General features: G+C 36.2%; 1 protein-coding gene across 2 annotated transcripts in view; it reads left to right on the forward strand.

The window, feature by feature from the left end:
* Nucleotides 1-13,931: 13,931 nt before the first annotated feature.
* Nucleotides 13,932-17,637, forward strand: part of FAM174A (family with sequence similarity 174 member A) — a 39,060-nt gene continuing 35,354 nt past the window's right edge. For both annotated transcript variants that reach the window (XM_021699163.2, XM_021699171.2), the window contains exon 1: nt 13,932-14,546. In XM_021699163.2, the coding sequence (XP_021554838.1) occupies nt 14,107-14,546 (440 nt within the window). In that variant the 5' untranslated portion in view covers nt 13,932-14,106. The remainder of the gene's footprint in view (nt 14,547-17,637) is intronic.

Raw genomic sequence — 17,637 nt, forward strand, 5'->3', positions numbered from 1 at the left:
AAAATAAAATTATACTAAGAAAAAAACCCTATTAGATGTTCTAGGAGAGTTTAGTGAAGTTCCAGGCAAATACTGATATATCTTTCATATACTATATCTTTTTGAAAGTGAAAAAATAATTCAAATTTACAATAATAGTGAAAACTATAAAACACATAGGCATAAACCAAACAAGAAATGTGTAAACCTATAAAATAAACTGCAAATCTTTGCTTAAATATATAAAAGTTAAGGGAAATGTATACTATACTTTTAGATGAAAAGATTCCATATCATAAAAACAAAATGATTCAACAGTGAATGCCAAACTCAATAAAATTCTCAGAGGGATTTTTGGGGGAGGGAACAACAAATTTATTCGACAGCTTATCTGAATGAGTAAATGTTCAAGAATACCCAGTAGATTTCTGAAAAAGAAGAAAATTAAAATAAAGCTGAAATAATTTTTAAATGTGGTATTGATACAATAATGGACAAAGAGGTCAAAAGAAGCAAGTGAGGAGTTAAGAAAAAAACACAAACATATAAGGGAAATTTGTATATGAAAAGGAGAAAAATTTCACTTCAACAGGGAATAAATAATAGGGGGATAATTCTAGTCTTATGCCATAATGAAAATTAAACTATAAATGACTAGGCATTTTAAAATATTATGTAAAACAGATAGTATTAGAAAAAAATATTTTGTAATGTGCCTAAGACTTTTCTAACCATGATATGAACAAGATGCTGTAGAAGATAGATTTGACATTAAAATTGTAAACTTCTGTATATTACCAGAACTATAAACAAAACTAAAAGAAGTGACACAAGGAACAAATATTTTCAACATATATGAAAGAGTTTATATCCATGATACATAAAGAGATCCCACAAGTCATAGTGGAACAGGCTATTTAGAAATCTAGAACCAATTTTCACACAAAGTGCAAAGATGAAAGTACAAGAATGCTTATCACTGCAGTGCTTCTAATGAGAACATATTAGAAACCCTCCACATGTTCATCAGAGAATTTACTTATATTTATCATAGTGAGAGTGTTTTAAAGCATAAGTTTTGTGAAAAATCAGCTTGTTTCATATCCTTTCCAAAACTTTGTAAATGTCAATCTCTTTAAGCTTAGCTATTTTGGTGGCTATATAGGGTTACCTATAAAACATGCATATCTTTTATAACTATGGGGGTGAGGTCTTTTTCATATGCTTATGGTCATATTGGATACTATCTTTTGTCAAGAGCCTATTCAAGTTTTGCTCATTTTTCTGGGTTATCTTTTTCTTATAGATTTATAGGATCTCTCTCTATATATATTTAGATAGGAATTCCTTAATGAATGTATTAAAACATTTTCTTTCAGAGTAAAACTTGCTTTTTCACTCTCTCAGTGGTGTCTTTTCATAACAGAAGTTCTTAGATGTAATGAGCACCAACATCAACAGAAATGAGCACATATCCACAGAGCGACATGTACAAAAATGGTCCTACTGGTTTTATTCATAATAGTCAAATTTAGAAACCATTCAAATGTTCATCAGCGAGAGAATGAATTAAATTATAAACAATAAAATGGTGCATCAATAAAAAAAATTACAGCTACCTGCAACAACACAGCTCAATCTCACAACCATGGTTAAAACAACATCTACTCTAGCAGCACAGATATAGATCTATACTCCAGGACAGTGATAGATTAAACAAAGACAGAAAAAATGCATACCATCTAATCTCATTTATGTGAAATTCAACAACAGGCAAAATTAATCACTCGTAAGAGAAGCCAGAGCAGTGTTTACCAGTGGTTCTCAACTAGGAGTGTTTGTGTCCCCAAGGGGGACATGTGACAATGTCTAGTGGTTGTCACTGCAGGGGGAAGGGGTGCTACTGCCACCTAGGATTAAAGGGCAGGGATGCTGCCTATTTAGATACTGTCTTTCATTTTCTTATTTTTTCTGCCTTGGACAGATGCCTAAGAAGCAAGGGTGAATAACTAATTTAATCCATTAATGTCTACAAAGCAAGCATCAAAATTGGGAATGCAAAGAAGGAAGGAAGAAAGGAAAACTCTAAAACAAGGCAGAACTAAAACTCTCGTTTCATAATATTAAAAGGGAATATAGACATTGATAAGAAGAGAGAACAGAATGAGGCAAGAGTCCACTTTTTTTATACTTAGTATTTCTGCTTCATTCTTCCTAATAATTTTTTGTTTCTCCTTTATGCTACCAATATTATCTGTTTCCTAAGGATATTTATTACACTTAAATTATTGAAATAGTTTCTTTATTAATTCTGGTTTGTTTAGGCTGCAGTGTTAACTTTTATAGATGTGTTCTTCAGATTTCTGGTTAATTTTTTCCTGTAAACTGTGAGAGTTGGAGAAAATTCTAGGGATGAATTAACTTTGGCCAGTCTAGATCCTTTGAATGATATGGAACGCCCAAGGCAGAGGGTGCCTGCGGTATCTCTGCATTCAAGCACCTCCATTTGCTATCCCATCAAAATGTGCCCTAATGGTTAGCAAATATCGTTATAGCTCTTACAGGGCACTATTCTTCCAGGAGATCACTATATAAGTGCAGTGGTTCTTAAAATGGACTGTACTTTATAATAACCTTGGATGCTTTACAAAATATGCTTTAGTCCCAGTCCCAGAGAATCTCATTTACTTGGTTTTTTTGGCCCTGACACCAGAATTTTTTTAAGTTCCCTACATGATTCTAATGTATAGACAAGATTGAAACTAATTTTACAATCAGAAGATTCAATTTACAGAAAATAACTCATCTTATCAATCTGTTTTAACCTTTTCCTAGTAGCCTACTGTAGTGGTTCTTAAACTATAGCATGCTTCCAGATCATGTAGTGGGGTTGTGAAATTACAGATTGCTGGAATCAACCCAAAGTTCCTGATTCAATAGCTTAAACTGTCACCTGAGAACCTTCATTTCTAACAAGTCTCCAGGTGATGCTGATGCTATGGACTCCACTCTCTAAGAGAACAACTGTCCTACCGTTGAATATTTATACTTACCCCTAACTTATAAAAATTTTATAAATTAATATGTTGCTGATAATTACTTTATCACTTTCTAAATAAAAGTATGTAAGACAGTAAATACAGCATGAACATTAAGTAAAAATAATTTTAAGTTTATTGAATTAAATTTTTTGTTTAAGAAAATGGCTTGAAACTTTAGGGCACTTATGGAATTAAGTAGAAAAATCCTAGAATGCTGAGAAACTCACATTGGAATTTACTGTTCTGACCTGAAAATTTGGAAACTATAAATAAAATTAATTTATTAACCTTTGTAGTGATCTTAAAGTTTTTCTATATTTTCTTAATTTTCTTAGTACTTGAAAATATACACATGGACACATCATTTCCTCATAAACTTCAATGAAAGGTAATTTTAAACATGATATAATAATCACAGCAGAGATTAAGCTATTGGATTTTGATTTATTGTCTGTATTAAATAAATCAAACAAAATAATCACTTTGGAGAATGTTTTGTGAGGAGTATGCCTGAAACAACATATACTGAGAGTTTATTAAATGATCTTGAAGATGTAGGATAATTGTTATTTGTCCTGTTACATCATAACTCTCTAATAATGTTAAGCCATAAATTGACTTAGGCAGTTGGTTAAGTTCAGATCATATAATATAGACTTGTGTGATGTCCTTTAGCACTGCATATTGTTTTTCAGAGCTAAAAGCTAAAAAAATGCTAATGAATATTAAATATTCTAGATGTGACTACTGTGACCTCACCTAATGATTTACTTATGTTTTTTTTAAGCTTTGTAAAACAGAAGCTTCAAAGCTACAACCTATAAAACTTTACTTTCCAAAGGGAATTCTGACTTAAGTCAGCCTTACATGGAAGCCTAGCTTGTAAGTACATGCATGGCATTATGCTGCTGACAATCCTGTCTTTCAAGGAGGCTGTCCAAAAATGATAATGAAGACTACAGAGCTAACACAACCATTTTACTGAATGTAAACATAGTGGGCTAGAAACTTGAAATGTTTTTATTTTTTTCTGTTCTTTGCCTTCAACTAGCCTCTATCAAGTCTCTTTTTCTCCACTTTTCTCCTTAAGAACATCTTTGAGTCCCTAGTAGGACAAAAGGGATATTGTCCTTTAAATAAACTGCAAGTATTTTGGTCTCCATGTGTCCCCAGATTTCGTTAGAACACAGAGTATTTAAGCCTCCTTGTCCCCAGTTTTTGTTCCTATTTACCAATTTCCAGGTACAAGAAAGACCTATTCACCACCCTGTTTTATCAGTTTTGGAAAACCAAGAATGTCAATCTCAGAGCATGAAATTCCAATGCAATTCTTTCTTTCATTCATTCTTTCTTTCTTTCTTACTGCAAATCTATCTTTTAGATTCAATTAAATATTTTTCTGAAATACACCTATTTGGAGTTCAAAGTCAGCTGCTCCTAAATATATGAGTTGATCATCTTGCACAGTTTAAAATATTATTTAGAAAAATACAAAATAAAATATTATTTAGATCTATTAGATTGGAAGCATTACAGAACTGTATAATTAGGGTGTTTGAATCTCCCATACCACCATCACAGAGTTATCAAGATTCTCTACCCTATAAGTAAAAAAGAAAAAAATAGGGAAAAAAAAAGAACTTTATCTTAATTAGATGCTTTCACCAAATCTATGCTCTTCTGTAGAGCCATCTCATTGGTAGAAACTTAATAGTATGTTTGACTTTAAACACCATAAAATGAACTTTCAGAAGAGGTGTGGATGACCTAAGAACATTAACACAGGACACAGATAGTGTATGCTCCTATTTACAATATGAAGAGTTAAAATGATAAAAGTTGAGCAAGAGATGTAAGTTGACTAAAGGCTAATTAGGGAAAACACACTAGAGGAAAAATGTTTTAAATTAGATTCCGAGGGAGGAAGAAGCCCAGGGAAAAAAATTAAAGATGGCGTATGCAAAGGGGAAGAGTACATCAGGATTGACACAATAAATATTGAAGTGAGAGGAAGGTCTAGACTAAAATCTCTTACTCTCTCAGGTTGGTCATTAACAATTCATTTCCCTCCCTGGTGTCTCCTCCCAGGTTTCAGTGGTGTTATTTCTAAAATCAAATTCTTCCTTTTTCTGAACATGTTGGAGGATGGAGGTTTGGGAGAATGAGTACTTTGAGTATGACAGATTCATGAATGCAAAGACAAAGTGGGGTTGCTTGGGGCTCAATGGTTTTTCCCAAGCTTTTGAGACCCAAGAAGACTAATGTCCCAATGTCTGCTCTAGAATTTCTCTCCTCGTTAGCATGAAAAGGATTTTTTAGCTTATCAGGGAACAGGAAACATGCACACACTATGTATATTTCTTAAACTAATATATCTGCTTGTCCCTTAATAACTCAGCTTTTAAATGAATATTTAAAGATGCAAATCAGTTAATAATATACTTTTTCACCATTTCTTATATCCTTTTGTGATAAGCAATTTTCTTCATAGGCATTCTGATTTCAACAGAGTGGTCTAAAATCTAATTCTCCTAATGTATCTTCTACACATACCACCTTTACTTTTAACAAAACACTACTCTCTAGTGACCAGAGAAGAATGTCTAATACCTGCTTTAATTTGAACAGGCTAAGATCTGCAGTTTGCAGACACTTACCTCTTTGTCACTTCAAAGTATAAATCTGCGAAATTAAAATTTTCCAGAATGAGATTAAATTTCCCAGACCTCATTACCACTCTTTAATAATACAGTATTCCTCAGAATGACTTTTCATCACTAGGTTGTACAAAGAACTTTCAACCCAATCTGTGCTACAAAAACAAAACAAAACAAAACAAAAATCAACAAAAAGAACAAAAATCGTAGTAGTTTTCTCAGATTCAAATATTTTGAAACTCTAGCTTAACTTGAAGCTGCACTGAATCTCATAAGCATTCTTGTATGAATCTTATTTCAATTTTATCTCTCAATTTAAAACTCTTTAAGAGCAGAGAATTTTAAGAAATACTAAAAACTCATATAACACTGCCCCATTTTGGTAGGAGTAGTTTTGTGTAAAATGATATAAAAAGACCCTGATTTGTCAATACATAATACAGAAGAGTTCTGCACAATTAGACACTCTTGTTTTACCTGTTTGAGGGAATTGTTTAAGGATAAATTTACATTAGACATAATGGAATTCAGATACAATCAAGTAAAATTAAGATCATGAATTCTTGCAGTAACTTATTATTTTTATAACATTGGTGATTTTCTACCCTTACCATATATAAGCTCATTTATTGTTTTTACTGTTTTTTCTTTACAATGCCTGGCAGAGAAGTTAGATATGCCGATTGGTGTCCAATAAAAACCAGTAACGCAGTTGAGGTTAACTAGTGTAGATTCTATAACATGGAATAAGTTTTGTGTTATTTAGTCTTATGGATGAATAAATTTTAAAAATGCATTTTGCTGGGGTGCCTGGGTGGCTCAGTTGGTTAAGCGACTGCCTTCGGCTCAGGTCATGATCCTGGAGTCCCAGGATCGAGTCCCGCATCAGGCTCCCTGCTCGGCAGGGAGTCTGCTTCTCCCTCTGACCCTCCTCCCTCTCATGCTCTCTGTCTCTCATTCTCTCTCTCTCAAATAAATAAATAAAATCTTAAAAAAAAAAAAGACAATATGATTCTTAAAAAAAAATGCATTTTGCTTATTGAAGGGTAATTATTTAACTTAATATTTATAAAATTTTAACCCAATGTTATACATCAGCATTTGTATTTCATTTGCTTGAAAATATCTTTATTTCATCATAGTTTTTGGAAGGTAATTTTACCACTATATAATTCAAAATTAATAGCTTTTTATTTTTTTAAAAGATTTTATTTATTTATTTATTTGACAGAGAGAGAGAGAGAGAGAGAGAGAGCAAGAGAGGGAACACAAGCAGGGGAAGCAGGAGAAGGATAAGCCAGAGAGGGAGAAGCAGTCTCCCCGCTGAGCAGGGAGCCTGATGCAGCTTGATCCCAGGACCCTGAGATCATGACCTGAGCCGAAGGCAGATGCTTAACGACTGAGCCACCCAGGCGCCCCCAAATTAATAGCTTTTTAAAAAATTTCTTTTAGCACCCTGAAGATGCCATTGCATTGTCTTCTGGTCTCCATTGTTTCTACTGAAATGCATGCCTCCATTTCTATCATTTTTTTTTTTCTTTTGGTATGTAATGCATTTTTTTTTTCTATATCTCTTTTCAAGATTTTCTATTTTGGACGCTGATATTTGTGACTGTCTATATGACTCTGATATGCCTAAATGTGGTTTTCTTTTTATTTACCTTGCTTACTGCTCTCTGATCTTCCTGGCACTATGAGTGAAAGTTTTTCAGCTGTCATTTTTTAAAAATATTTTATTGCCTCGCTATATTCTGATTTTACTTTTGGAGCTCCAATGTATATATATTAAACTGCGTAATATTGTCCCATGAGGTCATGAGGTTCTGTTCATTTTTCTTCAATCTTTATATCTCTGTTCCAGAGACTATAATTTCTGTGTTCCAAGTCCCTCCAAACTGGAGACGTTCAATCTCCAAACTCTGTCTCCTCTAAGAATCTTATTAGCGATTGGCTTTAAGCTTTTTAAAGTGGGTCTAGAGTGGGCCTTTCTCTGGGTGTGGCCTTCTTCACACAGCTGTTGTTTGGCCTGATTTCCATGTTGTTAGGTGTTAAGGTCTATTCAGTATGTCTGGGTCAAAATTCCAAAGTCCCCAGCACTCCTTAATATCTTAATATCTCTATTCTGCTCTCACCTCTGTAGCAGTTACTCTCTTATAAGACTTGAGTAGCCATGTCTATGGTTGTCTAGCCCAGCTCTCAGTCAAGGACTTATAGGAAACCCCCATATGAATTGCATGACCCCCCTATTGAGGGAACAATTCCCTCAAACAGGTAAAACAAGAGTGTCTAATTGTGCAGAACTCTTCTGTATTATGTATTGACAAATCAGGGTCTTTTTATATAATTTTACACAAAACTACTCCTACCAAAATGGGGCAGTGTTATATGAGTGAGACTCCTTTCCTTAATCTCCTGCCCCACAGATTCCAACCACTTCAACCATCCAGAACTCTCATCTCTACCTCCTTAGATGAGAGAGAGAGACTTCCATATGCTGACTGAATTTCAGGTCACTGCGCTGGAGGTGGGAAATTTTCCCTAAGCAGAGGTTCTGAGCAACTGTGGAATCACCTATTTCTTTCCTCTCAGGAACCATAGCCCATTTGTGTGGCCATTTTCTTTTAGATATTTAATTCTGACATTTGTTCATGTTCCTCCTTGGTTATGCAGTGCCTACCCCAATAGCACCATCCTCTTATTCTTGAACTGTTGCCCTTTAGCTGTCTATCTGACATTCCAATTCTGCTTCCATATTCTAGCTTTCAGTAAATTCTCTTGGCCTCCTGGTTACATAATCACTTCATATTCTCTTTTTCTGGACTATTTAACTCTATTTCTTTTAGGATTTCAGGATATAGACAGTCCCCTGATATGGAAGTTTCTGCCCCTTAAAATGTAAGGCATTCTTTCTGCCAGATATGACTATGAATGACTATGATAGTTGAACCATCCTCCTACCTTCCCTCACCCTTAATGGACAAGCAAGGGGATTTTGACACCAGGAAACACTTACTAAACCTTGTTTGCTATTAGAGTGAACTAAAAATGAAATGCCTATCAATATAAATTTCCTCTTTTTCTTTACTAACAAATAGAATTTAGCTAGAGACTAGAATACATCCAACTAAATATTAAAATTCCCAGATTCCTGCAAGCCAGAAGTGGCCATGTAACATTTCCCTCCAATGATATGCATGTCAAGGGCATCAGGTAGAATTTTGTGTAACGAGCTGCTAAAAAAAAAAAAAAAAAAAGACACACATGGCTTCCATAGCCTTTCCACTCACCCACTCTATTTCATGAAGTTCTGATCTTAGACTTGAGAAGAACATGACCCAGAAAGCTATGAGATCCCAGAAGAATGAGAGGTGCCTAGAGTAAAAATGAACTAAATCTGTGGCCTAGAACCAAGCCTATAGAGAGTCAGCTTCTATCAGTCTATCTCAGCTTTACCAAAGATGTGAGAGATAAGTGCTTATTTGCTATATGCCATTGAGATCTTTTGGTATTGGTTATGCAGCACTGATTCCAGCAAAGCTGGTTGAGACAATAAGCTAGACTCAAATATTGGAAACTCCTAGTTAGGAGAAGATAGAAATGTAGGCGGAAAAGCCCACCTCTACTGCTAGACTGCCTGCATTCACTGCCCAGCTCTATTTTCATTCAGCAGATTTTCACGACTGATTATCCTGTGTCTCAGTTTCCTTAATTATAAAACAGGCATAATAATGTGTTTTCTTTGTGAGGATTAAACAGATAATAGTTTAACATATGATAATATGAAATCTAGTACATAATAGATGCTTGATTAGTATTTACACCAAACTGAAGGATTTAGATTTTTCCCAGCAGGCCATTGGTTTTTAACTATATTTTCTCAGAAGACTGTTGTATGTCAGCTGAGGTGTTCCTTAATAAAGCAGAATAATGGTGGCCTTTTCCCAGTATGCAGATTAATTTAAGTAAATTTATATAAATTCCTTGTTATAAGATTTTTTCTTCCCTATGTGTTTTTAAATCTCTATTGATTGGCACAATTTTGTTTGCAAGCCAAATGAAAACAAGTAAATGAATATGAGGTATTATTATTAACAGAACCAATTCAGAAACACTAATTATACCTAGTATGATAATGTATTTTTAAATAAACATGTGTGGCCCAAATTGTCATCTTATATTACACAAGCAAAATACAGTATTTTCTCTCAGGATTCCTACTCCTAGTTCCTGTGATGAAATTGAAAATATTTTTTTTTCCATTACACTTGCAAATAATAGTGTTCTTCCAAGAACACAATAATTTGTAGATGCTTTGCATGCTTAAGATCACTGTTGCTGAGGACTCAGAATCTCTGGAAAATCTACTTGGTGTTAGTTTTTTTTGTTTGTTTGTTTTTTGTTTTTTTTTTTTTTAGGAGAAATCTGAGCTTGAAAGCAACCTCTTCGACCTCAGCTGCAGCAACTTCTTCCTAGAAACATCGCCAAAGGCAAGGGAAGCAAGGGCAAAAATGAACTATTGGGATTTCATCAGGATAAAAAGCTTTTGCACAGAAAAGAAACAGTCAACAAAACCAAAAGACAACCGACAGAATGGGAGAAGATATTTGCAAATGATATATCAGATAAAGGGCTAGTATCCAAAATCTATAAAGAACTTACCAAACTCAACACCCAAAGAACAAATGATCCAATCAAGAAGAGGGCAGAAGACATGAACAGACATTTGTCCAAAGAAGACATACAGACGGCCAACAAGCACATGAAAAGATGCTCAACATTGCTCGGCATCAGGGAAATCCAAATCAAAACTTCAATGAGATACCACCTCACACCAGTCAGAATGGCTAAAATTAACAAGTCAGGAAACGACAGATGTTGGCGGGGATGCAGAGAAAGGGGAACCCTCCTACAGTGTTAGTGGGAATGCAAGCTGGTGCAGCCACTCTGGAAAACAGTATGGAGGTTCTTCAAAAAGTTGAAAATAGAGCTACCCTACAATCCAGCAATTGCACTACTGGGTATTTACCTCAAAGATACAAATGTAGGGATCCAAAGGGGTATGTGCACCCCAATGTTTATAGCAGCAATGTCCACAATAGCCAAACTATGGAAAGAGCCAAGATGTCCTTTGACAGATGAATGAATAAAGAAGATGTGGTATATATATACAATGGAATAATATGCAGCTATCAAAAGGAATGAAATCTTGCCATTTGCAACGACGTGGATGGAACTGGAGGGTATTATGCTGAGCGAAATAAGTCAATCAGAGAAAGACATGTATCATATGATCTCACTGATATAAGGAAGTCTTAATCTCAGGAAAGAAACTGAGTGTTGCTGGAGTGGTGGGGGATGGGAGGGATGGGGTGGCTGGGTGATAGACATTGGGGAGGGTATGTGCTATGGTGAGCACTGTGAATTGTGTAGACTGTTGAATCACAGACCTGTACCTCCAAAACAAATAATACATTATATGTTAAAAAAAAAAGAGATAGTAGGGGGCGCCTGGGTGGCTCAGTTGGTTAAGCGACTGCCTTCGGCTCAGGTCATGATCCTGGAGTCCCTGGATCGAGTCCCGCATCGGGCTCCTTGCTTGGCAGGGAGTCTGCTTCTCCCTCTGACCCTCCTCCCTCTCATGCTCTCTGTATCTCATTCTCTCTGTCTCAAATAAATAAATAAAATCTTTAAAAAAAAAAAAAAGAGATAGTAGGAAGGGAAAAATGAAGGTGGGGAAATCGGAGGGGGAGATGAACCATGAGAGACTATGGACTCTGAGAAACAAACTGAGGGTTCTAGAGGGGAGGGGGGTGTGGGAATGGGTTAACCTGGTGATGGGTATTAAAGAGGGCATGTATTGAATGGAGCACTGGGTGTTATACGCAAACAATGAATCATGGAACACTACATCAAAAACTAATGATGTAATGCATGGTTATTAACATAACATAATAAAATAAAATTTAAAAAAGGAAAAAAAAAAAGTTTACCCTCACAGTAATATATAAAGTTTAATTGAAAGTAGAAAGGGCTGGGACCCAAGCAGGCTACAGGACAACCCTAGTAAGATAAAAAATGATTCCTTGTCAGAAGCACAGGAGAAAATCGTTAATTAATGAAAAAGATGTTAGGAAAGTGGATAATCTGACAACATCTGGAGGCAGGTGGCAAGGGAAAGGAAATAAATCTTTAAACTTTAGTGCAAATGAAAATCACTCTGAGACCTTAGTAAAAATGTGTAGATAGTCCTTGTCCCCATTCCCAAGAATTCTAGCTCAGAATTTCTGGAATAGTGACCTAGAACCTACAGTTTAAACATATTCCATTTCTGATTCTGATTCAGGTGGCTGAGAGTCACATTTGGAGAAAAATTAGAACATAATATACTCTAATCATTTGGAAGCATTAGTTTGACTTTGCTACTTCAATTATTTAGCACTTTGTATGTCCCAGTTACTAGCAAGGATTGATGCAGATGGTAAACCGATGGTGAAGGATGACTCCAAGATTTCACGCTTAAGCATATGAGAGAAGAATAATGCCATCAATGAAGATGAAGTACACACTGGTAAAATGACATATTGTAAGGAAAGAAAGATGATGCATTTGTTTTGTTTTGTTTTTTAATTTGTTGTATATTGGACTTTTTGAAAGGTGGAAGGGAGCATTAAATACCAACCCTCTTCCATATATGGCTCTGAAGAAAGTTGTGAATAAGGGAGATAGAAAATCCAAACAGCCATTTTATTACTGATGAAGGCCAGGTTGGAAGCTAAAATTACGGTGTGTCACTAATGCTCTTCGCACTGCAACCCAGCATTAAGATGCCTAGTCCCTGCAATCTTACCAGGCAGGAGCAATTGCATTACTCTGTTACTTCAAGCTAAAGCATAAAGTAGCTAAAAGATATTATCCCATCCATGCTAACTAAAATAGCCCTTTACCAAAGTTTTACTATAGACCTTGTACTTGTCATTTATAACACACACTTCAGAGTTCAGAATGAGTACAATTACTTTTTGTGCTGTCTCTATTTGAACTTAAGTGCTATAAGAGCAAGGATCACATCTTATTTGTCTACTGTCAGATACTCATATTTTAGCACAGTGCTAAGCAAGGAGTAGAAATTCTAATCAACTTGTTGAATTAATAGGTTTTTTTTAAAAAAAAAGAACAAATGATGGGCGCCTGGGTGGCTCAGTTGGTTAAGTGTCTGTCTTAGGCTCAGGTCATGATTCCAGGGTCCTGGGATCAAGCCCCCCATGGGGTTCTCTCCTAAGGGGGGAAACTGCTTCTCCCTCTGCCCCTCCCCCTGCTCATGCTCTCGCACTCTCTCTCTCTTTAATAAATAAATAAAATCTTTGGGGGGGGAAAAAAAGAACAAATGTTAACTTCAGGTTCTGGTCAGGCGTTGTTTGTTTGTTAATTACCCGCTCAACCCAAAATTCCACGTTACTGATGTCAAAATTAAATAGATAAGGAAGGTTTTATTCAAAATTATGGCAATAGAGAGGCCACAACCCTATTCCAGCTTACGTCCTTGGAAACTGCTGGAGATTTTAAAAGCTGCGGTAGGGTGCATCATAAACCACCTGTGTTTACTAATTGGCCTTCCCCAAAGGAAATGCTTCCTTTCTACCCTAATTTCGTGACAGAAGGTAGTTTTACAATTTGGCACAAGGTGCGAGCCTGAGTCAGGCTCTCCTACCCTTCCACAGAGACTGGGAGAGAGAAGGGTGGCTGTCTTCTTTGATTACATTTCAAAAAGATGTTCTTTTAAAAAGACAGCCCTTGGTTGTAAAACTGGCACGAAATTTTTAAAAAGTATTTCTATCTCAGAAGGACAGAGAATGAATTTACAATCACAAGTGTCTAAAGTAAATGCTCTAAGGAAAGGGAGGTAGTCTTAAGAGGCAGTCAGAAAGAGGTCCATAATTTATACCTGAGCTGAGGGAAAGTCAAGCCCGTCTTGACCAATCATTAGCTGTGTTTCTGCAGTTTTGCACCAAGGAACTCAGTTATGAGCTTCCAATCTCTCATGGTTCCCTAAGCATAGTTGCTGTTACTTTACACAGCCTTCTTTCGCTTACTTTCTTACTTCTACTTCTGACCAAAGCGCAGAGCTTGTCCGTGCTTTCTGGAAGGGCGCGTGCGCAGAAGACCGTGCGCGCCTGACGTCACTGAACGCGCCTGCCCCTACTTGTTAGCAACCTAAAGCGTCCGTAGTATCATCGGCTGCTGAGATGTACGAACTTCCGGTTGTCCTGGCAGCTGTCTCTGCCGCTGCTGCTGCTCCTGCCACCTGCTAGGGCCGGGCCTCAGTTCAGGATTTGGTCACTTCTTCGTTCTCCACTGCGCCCATGGTTCCTCCTGGAGCCAGGGCGGCTGGCCCGGCGGCTCCCGCGTGGTGAGAGGGCGGTCCGGGGACGATGAAGGTCCCGCACTGCAGTTGCTGTCTCAGCCACCTCTTGGCCTCCGCCCTCCTGCTGCTGCTATTGCTGCCAGGTTTGGGAGGGCCTTTGACTTTGCTGCTGCAGGCGGCCGAGGCCGCACCGGACCCTGGGCCTCCGGACCGCGGGCCGCGGACCCGGCCGCCCCTGCCTCCCGGCCCCACTGTCGCCCAGTTCTTGGGCGGCGCTCCGGCAGAAGCCGCAGGGCCGCGGGGCGCTGAGGGCGGCAATGGCAGTAGCCCCCGGGCGGGGCTTTCAGCGGAAGACTCCGGAGGGAAGGCGGGGGAAGAAGACTCAGTGGGTGGGAGCCTTGCTGTGAGCCCCAACCCCGGCGACAAGCCTATGACCCAGCGGGCTCTGACCGTGTTGATGGTGGTGAGCGGCGCGGTGCTGGTGTACTTCGTCGTCAGGACAGTCAGGTGAGGCGAAGCCTCCATGAGCTTCCCCTGCAGGCCTGGGATGGGCTGCCTGGTGATCTAGCAAGGCAGATTTCTGTGACCTGGCATTGCACCTGCTTGTCCCCATTATCAGAGATGCCTACCTGAGTGCGATTGTGATGTTTGTCTTTAAAAGCCTGTGGTACCATTGGAAGAAGTTAAACCACCAAGTAGTTACTCTCTTTCATTTATAAATTATAAATTAATACCTCACCTCCAAATCTCTTTACCTTGCGCAAAGGGCACACTTTCCTTGAAGACAAAGCTATCTTGTATTGACCACACTATCTTCTAATACTTCTCTCTTTCTACTCTATATAGTGTTGTGTACTTTGTCATTTTGCCTATCAGAATGCAAGCCTCCTAAGGACAGGATTCCTATTAGTAGCATCTGTGAGACCTAGAGTTCTTTGTAAAATACTCTCACTTATTAGGAAATTAGTATTATTTGGATTAATAGTAGTGCAGAAAGACCTTATGGATATTTTATAAAATTTAAAATTTATAAAACTAAAATTTTTTTTAAATTTATGCAATTTAGAAGAAAAGTTATTCCTTATGAGCAGTTTCTCATATTGGTCTTTAATCTGCCACATAAATAATTAGATTATAATATATGAAGTTTCCCACATTCCACTGTTTTTGACCTGGAAAAGTAACAGTTTTGTATGGTTCAATCTATGCCATGTACCCCATTAATCGGAAAGATTTAGCACTCATTTTGCATGGCACAAAGTATTTCAATGCAAAATGTTAACAATTGCATGATAAAATGGAAAACCTATGCAGCAAAAGAAAAAATGTCAAGTATATTCAATTTTAATATTGGAGCAAATATTTAATACCTAATGAAACTAAACATATCTGACTTCAAATTTACAAAATTTTGAATTCGTAAATGGGTAAATTTGATATTTCACTTACCAAAAAAGCCTTTCTAAAATGAATTCATCTATAAATAATAGTTCTATGTCATTCAAAAGTTTAAATTTACCAAATAAGTCATTTGAGCCTATTCTTACTATAGAATGCTAGATTATGGAATTCTTTAAATTTCAAATTTGGAACATATATGGTGACTTAAATGACACCTTTCACCTTAACTGTGAGGAAAATGACTCAGAGGAATAAAGTGATTTATCTTGTGTCCCATGGGGTCTAATATCTATGATTATAAATTCCACTGTTTGTTTGAATATTTTTCCCTCTTTTTCCCCCTTAACAAGAGGTCTAGGTCTGACATATGCTCAACCTTTGGATTAAGTAGACCAGGTCATTATGTTGTTTAAGTACCAGGTTATGAATCCAAGTAGATGATTAATCAATCACTTATTATTCTACTTAATGCCATATAAAGTAGAAAAGGAATTATATAATCAAATTAATGACATTTATTATTGTTATCTGTCACCTTCATTTGATACATTTTTTTTATTACTGAAGTGAAATCGTTTTATGGCATCAGTTATGATATTTAAATATTCCATGTAATAAGATTGACTTGGAAGAAATCTATAATAAGATTATAAGGTTGAAAATCTATAATAAGATTATTAAGTGGGTTAGATGGTGACTATCTTTCTGAAGAGCTGACATATAGAGCCAAGACGTCACTATTTGAAGGATTCAGCCACGAAAAGAGCTGAGGGAGCACTGTCTAAGTAGTTTTTACCTCTTGTGGAGTTTTGGTGTAGTATTAAAAAAAAATTTACACTAGTATTTGAGAAGACTATTAAAATGCTCCTCCCTCTTCCAGGTTCATATGTATGGGAACCTGGATTATCTTTATATATATTGCAAATGATTGAATGCAGGAGAAAATATGAACACCTGGCTGTTTTCCTTTTTCTATCTAGTTCTATTTGTTTAAGCTAGGCATTAAAGGGATTTGAAAAAGTATCAGTGCCATTTTTCACTTTTTTTTGTTTTCTTTTTGACAAATGTATTTTTCTTTTTTTAAATTTTATTTTATTATGTTATGTTAGTCGCCATACAGTATAGTTTTTCATAAAAAAAGTTATGTTAACATGTAATGGACTTATTATTTTAAATGATAAATATTATAATGTGTCTTAGGTTTCATATATTAAATATTGATATGTATAATCCACAGAAAACATAAGTTCTTTGGAGTACTGAATAATTTTTAAGAATGTAAAGGAATCCCAAGACCAAAACATTTGAGAACCACTAGTGTAAACAGCATTATCTGATCTAGATACTATTGGTTCACAAAGCCTGCAAATCCAGATCTACATTCTGTTAAAGGAGAAGTGAGAACATGTTCATGAGGTGTTAAAGATATAGCCACCATATGAGACTTTCTTCTTGATATAAAGATTAGAAGAAAATTGAAGCAGAAATTATTTTTCTCACTGTTATTTAATACTATCTGTATAGTTCCTATAAAGATCCACAGTACCCTGAGTATTATGTTTCTTATGCTTGTAAATTATGGGTCTGATGATAACTTTTTTGGGATGATCCTTATCTTTTCATTTTTCTTCTACGTAATTTATAATCTTATATATAAATGTTTATTGCCATTGATTTTCTATCTTCAGTTCTGTAAATCTTGGAAGGGTACAGTCTTCAGTATGATTCCATTGGATGGTTCACTAACATATTTTATGTTAGCCAAATTCTGAACTATTGCTAAGAAAAACTGCACCTAATCAGTTAACCAGCATCTAATGTATTCATTTATTCATTTTTTAACCATCATCTGATATATGAACATTCAGTTCAAGTTCTAAATTTAGTTGGCTACCTGATGCCCCAGGCTTGATTGATGCTAACAGTGTTTGGGCAGTGTTCAGAACTCATATATCTGCTTAAAGATTATGGGATAAAAACTATTTATTTTGGTGAATGCCCATTTTGGCTCCCCACTTTGAAAGTACGTGTAACAGCACACCAACATTATAGTTTATTTGTGCCGGGGGGGAAAGAATGGGCAAAAATGATTTCCTTAACTCTTAGGTGGTAACACTGAGAATATTTTATTTGTAAAATACTTGAACTCCATGAAACTTTTAAGTTGTTTTGTTTTAATCTAATTTAGTTATAATGA

Source organism: Neomonachus schauinslandi, chromosome 7 (genome assembly GCF_002201575.2).
Source record: "Neomonachus schauinslandi chromosome 7, ASM220157v2, whole genome shotgun sequence".
Taxonomy (NCBI): domain Eukaryota; kingdom Metazoa; phylum Chordata; class Mammalia; order Carnivora; family Phocidae; genus Neomonachus; species Neomonachus schauinslandi.